This window comes from Poromitra crassiceps (assembly GCF_964638095.1).
Source record: "Poromitra crassiceps genome assembly, chromosome: 8".
Taxonomy (NCBI): domain Eukaryota; kingdom Metazoa; phylum Chordata; class Actinopteri; order Beryciformes; family Melamphaidae; genus Poromitra; species Poromitra crassiceps.
Genome location: NC_139629.1, coordinates 38,711,816 through 38,729,464, shown reverse-complemented (window position 1 = coordinate 38,729,464; position 17,649 = coordinate 38,711,816). Strand labels below are relative to the sequence as shown.

At 44.4% G+C, this 17,649-nt stretch overlaps 1 protein-coding gene across 1 annotated transcript in view; it reads left to right on the top strand.

Annotated features, from left to right (window-relative positions):
• Positions 1 to 14: 14 nt before the first annotated feature.
• The window catches only part of LOC310780698 (ras GTPase-activating-like protein IQGAP3), a 35,987-nt gene continuing 18,352 nt past the window's right edge, over positions 15 to 17,649 (top strand). Inside the window, exons 1-18 of the mRNA XM_083641209.1 lie at positions 15 to 117; positions 2,450 to 2,537; positions 3,403 to 3,559; positions 5,118 to 5,195; positions 8,594 to 8,670; positions 9,211 to 9,278; positions 9,895 to 10,008; positions 10,548 to 10,726; positions 11,452 to 11,533; positions 12,157 to 12,320; positions 12,501 to 12,588; positions 13,097 to 13,260; positions 13,577 to 13,737; positions 14,278 to 14,393; positions 14,649 to 14,812; positions 15,573 to 15,663; positions 16,512 to 16,679; positions 17,350 to 17,492. Of these exons, the coding sequence (XP_083497335.1) occupies positions 93 to 117; positions 2,450 to 2,537; positions 3,403 to 3,559; positions 5,118 to 5,195; positions 8,594 to 8,670; positions 9,211 to 9,278; positions 9,895 to 10,008; positions 10,548 to 10,726; positions 11,452 to 11,533; positions 12,157 to 12,320; positions 12,501 to 12,588; positions 13,097 to 13,260; positions 13,577 to 13,737; positions 14,278 to 14,393; positions 14,649 to 14,812; positions 15,573 to 15,663; positions 16,512 to 16,679; positions 17,350 to 17,492 (2,127 nt within the window). The 5' untranslated portion in view covers positions 15 to 92. The remainder of the gene's footprint in view (positions 118 to 2,449; positions 2,538 to 3,402; positions 3,560 to 5,117; positions 5,196 to 8,593; positions 8,671 to 9,210; positions 9,279 to 9,894; positions 10,009 to 10,547; positions 10,727 to 11,451; positions 11,534 to 12,156; positions 12,321 to 12,500; positions 12,589 to 13,096; positions 13,261 to 13,576; positions 13,738 to 14,277; positions 14,394 to 14,648; positions 14,813 to 15,572; positions 15,664 to 16,511; positions 16,680 to 17,349; positions 17,493 to 17,649) is intronic.

The window sequence follows — 17,649 nt, the reverse complement described above, 5'->3', positions numbered from 1 at the left end:
TCAACTTCAGATTTGAACAGCTGTTTCGCCTGTGACGGTCTGTTGTGTGGAGCAGCCGAAGATCGTCCAGACAGGACAGACAGACTGGCAACATGGAGGAGTCCGCACACTGCCGCTGTGAGTCACCTTAATTAAACATTCTCTTAGCTACCGTTTCTACTTCAGTGTTTCCTCTGTCGCCTGTGTTCATTTAGCAGCAATGACATTACCACCACTGCTCGAGACAATGTGAAATAAAAATGTATTGATTGTGATTAAAAGGGTACATTTTAGCACTAACCTACAAGCTCATCAACATGAGACGTCAACAGAACAGGGACAAAACTATAGTCATTTATGTCAAACTATCAGTGAGCATTAGCAACTTTAGTAGGGTTCCTTCCTTCCTACACATGGGCTTGAGTTAGGCTTATTATGCATTATGCCAGTTCTGACTTTAGAAAAGTATTACAAGTGAATGTGATGTCTTGATGTGTGTGTGTGTGTGTGTGTGTGTGTGTGTGTGTGTGTGTGTGTGTGTGTGTGTGTGTGTGTGTGTGTGTGTGTGTGTGTGTGTGTGTGTGTGTGTGTGTGTGTGTGTGTGTGTGTGTGTGTGCGTGCGTGCGTGCGTGCGTGCGTGTGTGGGGTCAGGAAGTCTGTAAAATGTTGTATTTCAGGTCCGGTGCTTTGATGTTGTAGACTAGAGCTATTCAGGGAATTTAACAAGTTTGCTACTAATTATTGAGGAACTGTGTTTCCTGTGATTTACTGTTTGATATATTTATTTGCACATAAAAAAAAATACAGAAACAAAGAAAGGAAAACAACAAAAAAGCATGTGCCGGTAGAGACAGGAAACCCTGGGCTTATGTTTACAGTTTGTGCTGTAAGAGAATGGAATGAACTTCCAGAAGAGGTGGTGCAGGCCCCTTCAGTTAACACGTTCAAAAAAAACAGATTAGATAAACATTGGTTAACAAAGGATTTCTTGTATAACTATAGGGCAGGCTGTTGACTTATTATTAGACCAGGTATTTGGCTCTGGTACTTTGTTTTAATGTATGTTATATGTTTTTATTTATTTTATTTAACCTTTATTTACCCAGGCAAGCAAGTAAGAACAATTTCTTATATACAAAAGTAGCCTGACAAAAAGCAAGGGCCTTTTGGGGGAAGGGGGTGGGAGGCTGCTGATGTGTGTGATATGTTGTTGTGTTGTTTTGTTTTTTAACTGTATATTACAACTGTGATTTTTTATTACAACTGTGATTTTTTATTATTGTACTGAGTGTGAGTCTGGTGTGTAGAGGACTATATCCCTGTACCAGAAACTTTCAATAAACTTCAATAAACTTATTTGGGGTCTCTACCTCAGAAATTAGAACCAATATTCAAAATAATCCTTACAAAGTGTACAATATAAGCAAAAACAAGAGAAAAGAAACAAGCAAACCATAAATTAGAAAAGCAAAAGCAACAGTAAAAACAAGAAAATAACAAAGAAAAGGGAAAACAAGAGCGACCAAAATGAGTAAGTAGACAGTTGTGAATGTGATGTGTGGGCACTGGGCTATGTGTGACTCATCTGACTGAGATTTTGAGTTTGGATTTGAAGGACTTGAGATAGTGCTTGTTTGGCAATAATGATAAGTGCTCCATAGTGCAGCACCTCTGTAGGCAGCAGAGGTGATCTGTGTGTCTTGTGTTATGTACAAGACACACAGATGTAGTAGTATGTTAGAATTTTGTGCAGAGTGCAGGGAGAGAGACAGATGTGTGTGTATTTATAGACAAAGGTGCAGACCTGAAGTGTGTTGATGTCATGTATAGGGAGTAGGGATGCACGATATATCGGCAATCATATCGGTATCGGCCGATGTTAGTCATTTTTTAACATATCGGTATCGGTCCGATGTTGCAATGTTAATATCGGTTATCGGTATCAGCCAAATTCTTCACATTGAGATGAAATAATGCAGTAAATCTATGATTTATGTGCTTTTACAAATGTTTTTGAAATAAAGAAATGTATAACTTTTTCAAATTCAGTGTTTACATGTGTTTTTCAGTATGTGCAAAATTTTATTATCATAGAAATGTGTTTTTATACAGATCATATCGACATCGGTAAATATCGGTTATCGGCCATAACAGCAATCTTAATATCGGTTATCGGCATCGGCCAAAATTTTCATATCGGTGCATCCCTAATAGGGAGTATTTTGAGTTTTTTTAAAGAGGAGCCGATAGTATCAGAGAATGTAGCCAACCATTAGTTTGTTCTAACGTCTGTGAAAGAACAACAAGGTCATGTTTGTCTTCTTCCTCATGTACTTGATTGTTAATTCTATGGGATGAGCTGTTGTGTTTGTTTGGTGTGTACTATATATTTTTTTATGTGTTGTCATCCCACATGCCGTGTGTGTGTGTGTGTGTGTGTGTGTGTGTGTGTGTGTGTGTGTGTGTGTAGATGAGCGGCTGACAGCAGAGCAGATGGATGAGCAGAGGGTGCAGAGTGAAGTCTATCAGTACCTGTGTCGCCTGGAGGAGGCCAAGAGGTACACATTCACATTTTACTTTGTATAGACCAAATCAGCGGGGATGTTTACATTTACTTCCGGGTACCCCTGATACCCCGCCATTATAATGTGTGGACCACACATTATAATGGCGGTGGACGGCACAAACTGACGTGTTGAAGACAAAAACAGACAAAGAAGACAAAAATGGTTCGTCCGTGTTGTGTTGTTGTTTAATATCATTCATAACAACACTTTCACTAACGTTAGTGGAGACCAGACTAGCTAATTTACCTGTTGGACCAGACCAGAGTAGACTTGAAGCTAAATTAAATTAACGTGGCGTCAGTAGCTCTGTCTGTAAAGTAGCTCTGTCTGTAACGTTAACGAGTCTGCAAAAAAACAGCGAGTTTGACAGACAAACAAACGTTATTAGCTAGCTAACACTACATAAAACAAACACAGAAGAAAGGCTAGATACGTCGGACAAGCATGTTTACCAACCGTTTAACCATTTAAATTGAAAGTAGTCGGCCGAAAACAGCGAGAGGGTTTGACAGCATTTATTTGACAACACGCACATTTAAACCTGCCGCCTTCCCCAAGTGGTACCCGGAAGTAAATTTGTTTACATGGTGACGTCACGGTGATTTGGTCTATTGCCTGCACACTGACAAGACAAGAACAAGACACTGGACCCCTGGATCCTCTCTCCCCAAAGTCTAAACCCCCCCGCCCCCCCAAAAGTCTATAAATCCCGCCACATGGGATATTATTTACACCCGGGTGTAAATAGTCACATCATCTATTCACACCCGGCTGGGTGCAAATAGCATCTGCCTTCATTTAAAAGTTCACAACTAATCAATCATTGCAGCTCTAACTGTGTGTGTGTGTGTCTCAGGTGGATGGAGGCATGTCTTAAGGAGCCCCTCCCCCCTCCCACAGAGCTGGAGGAGGCATTGAGGAATGGCGTGTTCCTTGCCAAGCTAGGCCACGCCTTCAGCCCCGGGACTGTCCCACTGAGGAAGATCTACGACCTCGACCAGAGACGCTACCAGGTATGACTGCTAACGCTAACCTAGGTCTGTCTGACCACAGGCTGCTAACGCTAACCTAGGTCTGTCTGACCACAGGCTGCTAACGCTAACCTAGGTCTGTCTGACCACAGGCTGCTAACGCTAACCTAGGTCTGTCTGACCACAGGCTGCTAACGCTAACCTAGGTCTGTCTGACCACAGGGTGCTAACGCTAACCTAGGTCTGTCTGACCACAGGCTGCTAACGCTAACCTAGGTCTGTCTGACCACAGGCTGCTAACGCTAACCTAGGTCTGTCTGACCACAGGCTGCTAACGCTAACCTAGGTCTGTCTGACCACAGGCTGCTAACGCTAACCTAGGTCTGTCTGACCACAGGCTGCTAACGCTAACCTAGGTCTGTCTGACCACAGGCTGCTGACAAGGCTCCCAAGTGTCCTTGAAAGTTTGTGAATTTGAGGGGGGGGGGGGGACAAGGCCTTCAAAGTTTTTGACATAAATAGACATGGGTCATTGAAAGAGCTAGGATTTATATTAGGAATGGGCTCATTAAGACCATTAAGGATTTCGATCATATAAGAATTTGATCGATTATCGATAATTGATAATTGATATTATGATATTATTGTTTGATGTGATTGATTTTTTAAAGTTGTGTTTAAAAGAGGCTCAGGTTTGTTTCAGAGTGCAGTAGCGTTGGCTCGTTAATTTGTGAAGAGGTTTGTCTCGGAGCCTCGGGCTCGGCCGTCTTTACGAGCGCCGTATATATTTTTTGTTTTGTTTTTGTTAAACAGTAAAGGAGAATTCTGTTTTTTTACACCCTGGACCTTATTTACAGCTTTAAATATGAACTGAACTGAAACTTTAACTGCGACCTGCAAACGAGGAAAACAGGGCATGTGAATGGCTATATTTATGTCTTGTAAAGAGCTTATTTCCCGACACACAGCGGCTCATATGCTTATTATATCAGAGAGAGAAGGAGACGAGAGTGATCTAACGTACCGCTGTGCAGCCGGCAGCCTGCTCTGTTTGCTGTCGGTCACATAGGTATTCCCGGCTGCTGCTTGTAATCCATATATGATGTTATTCCATACGGGCGGCTATTGAATTCAAATGAATCGTCTATATTCTCTAAAACAGATAAATATCATCAGTGTATATCATGCTAAGCTACATAACAGCGAACTACAGTGAACCCTGCAAGTCACCCGGATGTACTTCTGTTCTTCTTCTTCATCTTCTGTTTGGTTTTACGGGGGGAACAGAAGAAGAAGAAGAAGAAGAAGAAAAGACGTATCACTGAAACTGAATGGGTTGAGAGTTCGATCTAAAAGTTTAAAAGGCGATGTTGCTGCTGCTGCTGCCCCCTGCTGCTTTCCTGGGTAACAAAAAAATGTGTAGTGGGACTTTTGATGTAAAAAAAAAAAAAGGTATAATTAACCTTGATCCCTGTTTCAAACTATTCTGTGTTGGGTCCTTGAATTTTATGTTTAAGAAGGTGTGGGAACCCTGATTGTTTGTGTGTGTGTGTGTGTGTGTGTGTGTGTCTGTGTCTGTGTCTGTGTGTGTGTGCGCCAGGCTCAGGGCTTGCTGTTCCGTCACACTGATAACATCAACCACTGGAGGAAGGCCATGCTGGAGGTTGGCCTGCCCGCGGTGAGTGAGACAGACAGCGCCCCCTGCTGATCGATTCATGACACTTGGTATCAGTTTAACCTTAAGCCCTTTTCCCACATGCGCTTTGTACCGCAAAATGACCGGAACGTGGTCTAATGCCTGCAAGTGGGAAAGGCGCTGTGCCGGTATAAGCGCGACCCCGTCGTCCCCGACATTTCACCAGTTTCGACCTAGTCAGAAGAGCGGTATGCTCTTAAGGGGACGCAAGTGGAAACGGGTCCAGTCATTTTCCGCGACAGCGGTCCTTCAATCATGGGCGAAGTGTAGCCTACACACGTTGCTTAATGTTCCAGCGGGCATAATCTAATCATTCGCGCACATTAAAGCAAACTGGCGAAATGATCTTGTGATAGCCTTATAAGAGCAGTATGTCAGCTTGCTGATTTCCGAAGGCAACCCCAGACACATCAAACGAAGCCAGTCTGTAAAAAGTGCTTCACGCGACGCAGGTGAACGGATAAACATCGAACCAGCAACTATTTCTCTCAGACACGGATCCCAACTTCTTCAAAGTGCATCATCTACCGTAAATTCCGGACTATAAGCCGCGGCTTTTTTCCCGTTTTTTGGCCCCTGCGGCTTATATAACGGTGCGGCTTATCTATGGATTTTTTCAGAAAAAAATTTTCAAATACAAATAAAATCTCTCTTTTTTAGCACTCTTTCTACCTATAAATCCACTTCTGTTTTAATTTCCTCTGTTGCCCTCTTTTCACCACACCGCGGACACTGTGTGCACTGTCGAAATAAACAAAGGTGTTGTGTTATGTTGTTTTGTTGAAATGTTACGGTAATACGGTAAATGGGAGCTTCCTCAAACAGCCAACAATCCCCTCTGTGCGTGAACCCTTACATATGGTAATTACGGTAAGCAAAGTTCATCAGCCCGGAATCACAACAAGACGAGCAGTCTCTCTCTCACTTACCATGGGGAAGGTACGCAGAAATTCACACGAAGCAGCTTTCAAGCTGAAAGCAGTCGAACTCGCACTAAAAGAGGGAAACAGAGCAGCCGCGCGTAACCTGGGCATCGATGAGTCAATGGTGAGGCGTTGGACGGTGCAGCAGGAGGAACTGTCTCAGTGTAAGAAGACAAAAAAGTCCTTCAGAGGCCACAAAAGCAGATGGCCGGAACTTGAAGATTCCCTTGAGGACTGGGTGTTGACCCAGAGAGCAGACGGCCGAGGCGTTTCCACGGTGCAGATCCGACAGAAGGCCAAAACAGTCGCCACCGAGATGAAAATTGAACATTTCAGAGGTGGGCCATCTTGGTGCTTTCGATTCATGAGACGAAAGGGACTGTCCGTCCGGGGGAGAACTACTGAACAACTCCCTCCCGACTACCAGGAGAAAATCACAAACTTCGGCGAATTCACACAAAGGAAGATCACGGAATATTATAGGAGTGTGAAAACATCCACAATCACCAACGGGTTCCAAAACGCTGGACTGCTGCGGGATGAAGAGAATGACGCCGCCACAGCTGGCGCTGAGGGCCGTCAGAGGCTTCAGAGGCTGTTCGATGCCGACAGTGATGAAGAGGAGTTCGTTGGTTTTGAGTGACAATGAAGGAGAGAGGAGAGTGGTTGACGAAGCCACCCTGAACCTGTTCGTTTCCGACACTGAAGATGAGGACTTTGGTGGTTTCAGTACGCAGGAAGAAGAGGAAGACGAGGATTAGTGACTTGACTTCTCTGGTTACAGGTTTGCTGCACATATAGCCTATTGTTGTGTGATTTTGTCTGGGGATTAGTGACCTGACTTTTGTTTTGTTTTGTTGAAATGTTAATAAATGGGAGCTTCCCCAAACAGCGATCTCTTTCCCGACATTCCTCTCTGTGCACGAACCCTTTCATATGGTAATTAAACATCAAAACACCCGCGGCTTATAGACCGGTGCGGCTTATAGAAGAAAAAAATAGTCAATTTTGGTCCCGCGGCTTATAGACCGGTGCGTCTTATAGTCCGGAATTTACGGTAATCATTCGCGCACATCAAAGCAAACTACTTCCACATTTGCTTTCTCTACATACATAGGCTACAAGCGTTGGGCAGCTTGCCTTGCAAGCCTCTGCCATTCTCGCTGTGTCTGTCCTGTGTCAGGCAGGCTGCTGCGAGGAGGACTGAGTGAAGTTTTGCCGACCCCCCAAATAAGCTCCCCCCTCCCCCGCCCCCCAACATACCGGCTATTTGACGACTAGATTCCCATATGCGCACGCTAAGGTGTGAAGGGAAATTCAGGGAAATGTCCGATATTGACTTACAGGTAATTTTCCGGTACGCATGTGGGAAAAGGGCTTTAGAGAGACTCAGACAGGAAGCCTTAGAGGCCTTTCACACCAAACGCACAACCGCGGCATTACACAGAGCGAGGCTATCGTTTTGATAAACAGCTGTGCAGCTGAAAGTGACGCGCACTAGCTTGTTATTTTGATACACCAGGTTTTGTTTGTGCCCAAATTTCAACTATTGAACATTAAAGGTATACTACACTTTTGTTTTCTTTTTTACATAAAGTCATATTCTTGAAGAGTAGGACTTGTAGATGGACAATGTGCTCTTTTAATTGTTATTGCACCATAACTCTAAATACACCTGTTTTGCTTCAATGCTTACAGTACAAACAATACAAATGTAAACAAACTGTTTATATCTTTCATCAAGTACATCTACTAAATTGTTAGCTCTTAGAGACTGATATTCCTTGTATCAAGAGCTGCGGCCGGTCTGAACGCTCTAATCCGTTAACAAGAATGTCGAAACCAAACTGACTGCGCTTCCAGATGCTTTGTGTCACTTCAGCGTCTGGTGTGTTTGCATCGTAAAATGTAAAAAAAAAAAAAAAAAAGTTTAACGTTTGAAGGGCCCTAAAAGGTTTCATACTATACCTTTAACCATGAAATATGATGAGCTCTACGAGGCGTCCAATGGCATTCCAGCAATTACAGGAGGCGCTGGAGCAGCGAGGAGAATAACATATTGGAACCTGGCCAAACAGTCACAGCCATGACAGATAATATGCGAGAGGATGTGGACACCACGTTAGAAAAAATATATTGTGTTACTGACATATTAAAAAGAAGCTTCGACAGCATCACTGTTGAATTATTTCAGCCGATGTTAAGACCTGAGACCATTAACTTAGCACATTATTCATGTCATTAGTAAATCTATCTACACCATTTCAAACAGACTATTAGCAGAAAACTAACCATAGGCTGTAAACTGTTAATAAACTGCTGGAAGGTGATCATATGTTTATGTAGCACACAGAGTCCAGCTTGGCTCTGCCTGCTGCTTCTGCAGTGAAAGCCCTGTGAGATCTTAAAGTTCACAGGTCAGAATTTAAAGTGCAGGTTTTGTTTTGTTGTTGTCAGATGTTTCACCCAGAAACAACAGACATCTACGACAAGAAGAACATGCCAAGAGCTGTCTACTGCATCCATGCTCTCAGGTCTGTCTGTCTGTCTGTCTGTCTGTCTGTCTGTCTGTCTGTCTGTCTCTCTGCAGGGATGCAAACTAGTCACCTTTAGGTGACAGTCACTTTTTGATCCCAAAATAGGGCACTTATGTGAAGGATTCCTAGTGGTTTTCAATCAATCCATCAATTTTATATTTAAATAGCGCCAAATCATAACAAGTTATCTCAAGGCAAATAGAGCAAGTAGGAGACCAGGCTCTTTATATTTAGACCCAACAATTGAAACAATTCTCACATGATGCACTGGCCATTTTACTGCACAGGTCATGTGACAATTAAAACAATTTCCTGACAAGAACTCACTTGGCGACAGCGGCAAGGAAAGACCCCTTTAAGGGGGAAGAAACCTTGAGCAGACCTGGCTCTTGGTGGGCATTCATCATCAACAGTTTGCACGACAGCTATTAGTTGTTCTATCTACTGTAGGACCACTGATACTGCTGGCTTTTTCTATTTTCCCTCCATGAGTTTGCATCCCTGCTCCTGGTAACATGTTGTGTTGTCTCTCCTCAGCATGTTCCTCTTCAGGTTGGGCTTGGCTCCTCAGATCCATGACCTCTGTGGAAAGGTCAAGTTTACTGGTAACAAACAAAAAAAAAAACACACTGATAACAAACAAAAACACATTATCAACACACTGGTAAAGAAAATGCACATTATCAACACACTGGTAAAGAAAAAACACATTATCAACACACTGGTAACAAACAAAAACACATTATCAACACACTGGTAACAAACAAAAACACATTATCAACACACTGGTAACAAACAAAAAACACATCAACACACTGGTAACAAACAAAAAGCACATTATCAACACACTGGTAACAAACAAAAAACACATCAACACACTGGTAACAAACAAAAAACACATCAACACACTGGTAACAAACAAAAAGCACATTATCAACACACTGGTAACAAACAAAAAGCACATTATCAACACACTGGTAACAAACAAAAAGCACATTATCAACACACTGGACTCAACTGTTCAGACTGTTTAGCATGTTTGAAGAGCTTCCTGTGAGCGGATAGGAATCTCTCTCTCTCCCTCTGTCTCTCACTCCCTCCCTCTGTCTCTCCCTCCCTCTCTCTGTCTCTCCCTCCCTCTCTCTGTCTCTCCCTCCCTCTGTCTCTCCCTCTCTCTCTCCCTCCCTCTCTCTGCCTCTGTCTCTCCCTCCCTCCTCGTAGAGGAGGAGATCAATAACATGAAGTTGGAGCTGGATAAATATGGCCTCCAGCTTCCCGCCTTCAACAAGATCGGCGGCATCCTGGCCAACGAGCTATCTGTGGACGAGGCTGCTGGTATGTACAATGTCATATTTATTATTATGGTCTGTCTCTTTGTCTTTCATAAAATGCCCCGAACCACCAAATGTTATATTAAGCTGTAAGAGAAGAGGGCCTGCTTTTTCGTGCAGCTTGTGTGAGACGGCACGAGACCGGGGGTTCCCCACAGAGTCGCAGCTCTTCCCGCTTCCCAGCGAGGTAGCATAACAGGGCTGCTTCTGGATTTCTAGTTTCCGCCAAATACCAGAATCTTCGCTGTTGCTTAAAAAATGAGCATGCCAGACAGAGCTCCTCAAATATTGACTAATGGCCTACAGATTTTCTGAGCTTCAACTTGAAAATATTTCACGGCCCACTAGAGGGCGCAGTGGGCCATGACCCAGTGCTTGAGAAACACTGATGTAGACTACACTGGTTGCACGGTAACAAAACACTGCTTCACCATGTTTGGTTCTAACTCTTGGGACAGCTGGTTGGCCAGCCCCAGATGTCCTCAGGGTCCTAGAAGGTCCATGTCCATGTCAGAGATAAACTCCTCTCTGTCTTCCCCTCAGTGCACGCGGCTGTGATCGCCATTAACGAGGCGGTGGAGCGAGGCGATGTGGAGGTGACAGCATGCGCCCTGTGGAACCCCAGCGCCGCACTGTGCCGCCTGCAGGAGGCGCTGATGAGCGTGTACCAGGAGCTGCTGTACCAGGCCAGGAGGGGCAAGGCAGAGCACGCTGCCCGCCGGGTGGGTGTGTCCGACCGCTCGAGCAGATGCCTGATTGGTCTGTTAGTCTATTGCCTGATCTAATTGCCTGAAATAAGGTCTGTGGTTAACAAAAGTTTATGAAACTTCGAACTTTGTGTTCAGCAAAATAATCTTCACAAATTTACTTTTTTTTTAAGCGTTTTCTGAAAATCGTGATTCTTTTTATTTTTTATAGAACAATAAACGAGCAAGACAAACAGGCTCAGACACAGGAAAAGAAGGAAAAAAACATACATTATTGACATTTGGCATTGTATTTGGCAAGCTACCACAACAGTGTGCTGGTACAGCCATCAGGAGCAATTTGGGGTTCAGTATCTTGCCCAAGGACACTTCAATCAACATGCAGACTGGAGGAGCCGGGGATCGAACCACCCGGTGACCCGGTTTACCTCCTGAGACACAGATGTCCCCATTTCCCATTTAATCATCTGCTAAGAAAACTGTCCGTTAATCTGTCTGTCTGTCTGTCTGTCCTCAGTCTGTAGGATCAGAGGAGACAGACATCTGGCTGTTAATCTGTCTGTCTGTCTGTCCTCAGTCTGTAGGATCAGAGGAGACAGACATCTGGCTGTTAATCTGTCTGTCTCTCTGTATCCTCAGTCTGTAGGATCAGAGGAGACAGACATCTGTCTGTCTGTGTCCTCAGTCTGTAGGATCAGAGGAGACAAACTGTGTGTTAATGTGTCTGTCTGTATCCTCAGTCTGTAGGATCGGAGGAGACAGACATCTATGAGGAGTATCTGAGTCAGAGAGAGATCCAGCAAAACATCGACATCGCCAACGGTGAGACGCATCCACTGCAATTTTTTAAAGTCTGACCTGCCGATTCCCATTTTCTTATACAACAGTTAGTTCCGGCCGAACAATTTGATTGGACAAGAGGCATTCCAGACATGCCAATATATTTCAGTAGCGTATAAGATCACGGGTGCTTCACAGCTGTAACCTTGATTAGGCTGAGTTCAAACAGCATTCACACACCTAGTTAGGACAGCAATATGGATACATTTGACCTTAATGAACGCCAAGTTGAAATCGTCTGTGCTAACCTCAAAGTAGCTAACGTTACCTTAGCTAGCTTGAATTAGGGAAACTGCAGGCAGCAAGTTGACCTGTTGTTGTTTGGCAACTCCGGGGAGTGCACTCCTGAGGGAATTTTTGTTGTTGTTGGCAGAGACCAATAACAGACAGAAAGTATCTGTTGTCTCAAATTACTTTCAAATGTGATTATGACTTGGTGAATAGCTTTGTTTGCACTGTACTGTTGTATAAAAACAATATCACGCTTGAGGTTGTGCTGATGTACTGTTATAGCATCAGTCATATCAACAGGGCTGTGATTATCTTCAGCATGAGCTTGACTGTGATATTGCTTAATTGTGTTGTGTGTTATGTTGTGTGTGCAGTGCATGCTGCGGTGGAGCAGGTGGATGAGGCTCTGGACCTGGGGGATGAGCTGACTCTGCTGTCCGCTCTGCAGCTGCCCTGTTTGTCCCTCAGAGGCCTCCATCCACAACACAGCCCGCTCTACCTGGAGACCCTGGCCACCCAGCGCCAGCACAAAGCCCTGGTACACACACTCACACACATATATATACACACTCATACACACATATATACACTCTCTCACACACACACACATGCAAACTGAAGGAATGTGGGAGAAACAGGCTCACTGACTGTTTGCCCTGTGACCTCTGAGCAAGACCGGTTGACCGTGTGTGTGTTGCTGTGTGTTTTGTGTGTGTAGGACCTGGGCTCCGTCGACCCTTTGCAGCCCGAGGAGCTGCAGGAGGGCGTGGCTGCCGGTAACCAGGAAGCAGAACGCACCATGAGCAGTAGGTCACTTCCTGTTTACGCCTGAACCAGAACATCTCTCAGTGCTGCATATGGCCACCATTTAGTCACATTTTGCAAGTTTTTGGAGACACTGCTACTAAATGTTCTAACTTGTAGCACCAGTGCGACATGCAAATATTAATATATAAACTGGAGAGCTGTTAGTTTGTTCAAATTGCAGCTTGAAGTTGCCGATTTGCCACTCACAGTGAAGAAATCCTCACTGCGCCGCTGACCAGTAACAGTTTTCTGCTAACTGCTAACTGCTGCTAATTTCTGCTAACTGCTAACAGCTAATAACAGTACTTTAGCCCCTGGAAAGCCAAATCCATAATAACCTTCCAACTATGTTGGAAGGTTGTAATTTTAAAGGGCTGAAGTACAGACTGTCTCGGGAGCATTTGAAGATTGTGGAAGAGAGAGACTGGCTTGAGAGAGCCACTGCATACACATTGTAACTCTGTGTGTGTGTGTGTGTGTGTGTGTGTGTGTGTGTGTGTGAGACAGTGTGTTTGGCGGTGCGTCGGGTGAACGAGGCATTGCGGTGCGGTGACCCCAGACAGACTGTCAGCGCTCTGATGACCCCTGACCTCCAGCTGCCCGACATCTTCCCCTCCGCCGCCACGCTCTACCACAGAGAGCTACTACTGCTGCAAGGACAGACTCCACAGGTAGAGAGAGACACAGAGTGTGAGTGACGCTCTACCACCGAGAGCTACTGCTACTGCTGCAAGGACAGACTCCACAGGTAGAGAGAGACACAGAGTGTGAGTGATGCTCTACCACAGAGAGCTGCTGCAGGGACAGACTCCACAGGTAGAGAGAGACACAGATACACTCAGCCTGAAGGAGAATTAGTTATGTAGGCAAACAACATTAAAATCTTTTCCATTTTGTACTCATCACATTTTTATCAAGTCAAAATATCCAGTGAGAGAGAGATCCACTGCCCTCTTTGATTAAAGCAGTTCCTCTCCTGTCCACCAGGCGGAGCTGCAGCAGGAGGAGCTGTTCGTTGCTGTTGAGATGCTGTCAGCTGTTGCCCTTATCAACCAGGCGATGGAGGCGGGACATCTGGACAGATTCAGTTGCTCATTGGTCAGTCCAGCAGCAGGACTCAGTGATGTGGACCCGAGTCTGATGGAAAGGTACCTGTCTGTCTGTGTCGTAATAATGCACAATATTTGATTTTTTTTTTGCTGATACCTAATGTCCTAATATTTTCCAACTCTTTTGGCAGATTGCCGATAATATGCACACATTTTTCCACCTAATTTCTGAAAACCTCAAGTATCTCCTGTTAGAGGAATTAACACATTATTATGCCTACTCTTATGCTACAATGCTTTTCAAAATAGACACATTCACCGGACAAAATACGAAAACTACTTCAACTTAGGTTATGTAAAACATGCCATATTTTCATTTATGTATGAATTTAACAATACTGAGATTCTTCTTACTGTAACAGGCTTGGCTGATGCTCTTCCTTGGTTAGGGCCATTTTCTCGGCCTGTCCAATCGGTAGAAATGTTTGTTTCGGGTTGATGCTGAATATTTCATTTGAAAGCCTTCATCGGCCGGTACTGATGATACCGATGACTCACTTTCCACTGACAGCTGTGTGTGTGCGTGTCTGTGTGTGTGTGTGTGTCTGCGTGTGTGTGTGTGTGTCTGCGTCTGCGTAGGTATTTCTCAGACCTGTGCTGTGTGAAGGAGGCTGCAGGTAGAGAGCTGCTGACCTGGAATCAGCTGCAGGCAGGAGTCAACTGTGTCAACAGCTCAGTGCAGGAGGAGCATGACCGTACGTACTCACACACACTCTCTCTCACACACACACACACACACACACACCCCATTAACTCTTTCCCCTCCATTCCATGTTCTCACTGTTATGGTAGGGGGCACTGTTACACACCTTGTGAAATAGTACAGCACTCTCTCTCTCCCCTTTTCTCTCCCTCCCTCTCCTCTTTCTCCCTCTCTGTCTTTCTCGCTTTCTCCCTCTCTGTCTCTCTCTCCCTCTGTTTCTCTCTCCCTCTGTCTTTCTCTCCCTCAGATCTTGTGGCGCTTCGCGTGCTAAACGAGGCTCTGTGCAGGTCTGACCCTCAGCGGACTGTGGCCGCTCTGCTGCTGCCCTCTGCTGGCCTGATGGAGGTTTTACCGGCCAACGGCCAGCGCTACCACGAGCTGCTGAGCCGAGCCCGGCAGCACCGAGCCCAGGTACCCGTACCCACACCGCACCAGAGCCCTGAACTAGACCTGAGCCCTGAACTAGAGCGGGCTTTAAAGCCTCTGGAAGTTTAGCTTGAAATAGGCAAAATGCATAATATGATATCAAAGTTAATAAAGCGGCGCTTCACCGAAAAACAATGCTGATTTGTTTTGCACATGATCTCACACAGGGTCTCACACATCCAAAAACTGTGAACAGTTTTGCACGGGCGAAATCACATCTCGCATGGTGGCATTGACTTTGAATTTTGTGAAAATCGCCCTATGTGAATGCACGGTAAAGCCCGATTCCAGCTTGCAGGCGTTAAGATCGCTAATGCTTTTAACTTAACTCATTAGAGTTGATCTTAGTGAAAATTTGCATCACAGCTAGCTAGCTACATGCTAGTTTGACTTGGCTCACCAGTGCAGAGAGGTTTTGCTGCATCTGTTTCTGACGTGGATTTCTTTATGATTGGCTTGCGGAATTAATTGTGTAATAAACCTCCTAGCATAACCATGCCCAATTCAAGCCCAACAGGAAAGTTTACAAAACCTTAAACCATTAATTTCATATTTTGGATTGAAACAAATTTGTAATACTTTTTAGGTTCTTACTATGGTGTACGTAAGACCTCAAATGACATAGTCAGAAGGTTATTGTGGATTTGGGTTTCCATAGGCTTTAAATGATGATTCATCTGTATGCTTTATATTCATAATATTACAGTTTCTATGTGTTCAACCTCATCTGTATCAATCCAATTAGGTGAGCCGAGACCCAGGAGCCAAGCTGAGTTTGGCTGACATCCAGGAAGGAGTGAGGAGAGCCAATCAGCAGAGCAAGAAGGCTCTGAAGTGTGAGTCAGCACTTTCCCTCAACCAGCCAGCTGATTGACCCGAGTCAGAGTCATGCCTTGCTCGGGGCCTCAAACCGCTAACCGCTTTATTAAAGTTAAATATTTAATCAAGTAAATATTAATACTTTCCATCAGAGTGGAAACAGTATCAGACTTGTGCCCTTTAAGTCCCCCACACTTAGCTCAAAGATTTCCAATTAAAATAACCTACAAAATGCATTTTAAAGCTGTCAATTAATAGAACCAGGTGTCATTTGCATTATAATGCAAAACAATATTTTTATTTTATAAAAAAAAAAAAAAGGGTTGTCTAAGTAGTAGACAACACACATGCATGTTCTCACTGACCATCATTACATTTTCATTGAACAATAAAATTTGCAATTAATACCAAAATGTTGCTGCTAATATAATCATATGCGTCTACACTTTAACGTTGAACTCCGTAACATTCAACCCTCTAACATGTTTTAAATAGAACACATACATCCATATTCATTTTTGGGATTTCATGCCTGAGGTGGGAGAATGTATTTTCTCAAAGGTTTATCTAGTCCACTATCAGACGTAGTAATCAGAAATCCTATTATTTGAGTCAGATATTTGGAAGGGGGGCCGGGGAGGTGTAACTTGTTGAGTGGGCCTAAAGACAGGTCTAAAAACATGCATTTTCTATGTGGAAATGTTTTTTTTACATAATTATGAATTGATTAATTGGTCATTAACGTGACCAATTAAAGGAAATGTCTGAGGATTTGCATCCCTACTGTGTAGCAAACACAGTTGCTGTCCCGCTCTTGATTAATTACTCTGTGTGTGTGCGTGTGTGTCTCTGTGTGTGTGTGCAGTGTGTCTGGGCGTGGCAGCAGTGAACCAGGCAGTGAAAGAGGGCGTGGCCTCTCAGACCCTCAGAATGATGTCACTTCCTGAGGTGTGTCTGCGTGGCGTGCAGCCCGACTGCACAGTGGAGTACCAGAGCCAGCTGGGCCAATTGCTGAGAGACAAGGGCATGCGAGGTCAGCGCTCTGCTCTCTCTCTCTCTCTCTCTCTCTCCCTCCCTCTCTCTCTCTCACTCCTCTGTTCGACTCTTTCATTCAGGTCATTGGGGGCAGCTGGACCAATACAGATGAAGACAAGATCCAACATCCACAATGAGTCCATTAGTCCAGGCCCTTGCTAGTCCAGACCCTTGGGATATTTTCATGCAAAAGCACTAAATGTGGCTCAGATGTAGCCCATGGCATGCTCTATTGATTTAGCGAGAGTGCCGGAGCCTATGTTTAAGGCTCAAGGAAAACAACTGAATCAGTGAAAAACCATCAGCTAATTCTTTATTGACAAATCCAAGATGGCATCCCCAAAAAAATCACATTCCCACAAGACAAGTGCCGCCGCTTCTGATTCTTTTGTTTGCTTTAGATTTGTTGTTTCGCTCATGATTGGAAATTATTTTAATGTGTCGCCAGTTTAGGAGAATCATGATCTTAGTTCAAAGCAAGAAATTCTGCATCCTCGTTTCAAATACACTGTCGTGTTTGTTTTATTGTCTGTATGTCAAACGCTATCTCAGATGCCAAGTGATCGGACTTTCAAAAAATGTATGGACAATTTAATGCAGGGCGAAAGAGTCCAGGCCAATCTCTGTGTGTGTGTGTGTGTGTGTGTGTGTGTGTGTGTGTGTCCCAGGAGAGAACAGGAGTCAGTGGGTTCGAGTCCAGGTGGAGGACAAGGCTTCCTACTACTTCCACCTCAGCAGACTGGAGGGCAGCTGGGAGAGACCGGATAACTTCATACACAACAGCCTCTTCCTGGACCACCAGGATATCCAGGTCAGGTTCTACTTGTTCTAGGGATGCACCATATTGGATTTGTTTGTGTGGCGATGTACCGATGCTTTCCAACTCTTTTGGCCGATAGCGATATCTGCACACATTCTTTTCCACCTAATGTCAGAGAAGATTAAGTCTCTCCTGTAGTGGAATGAAC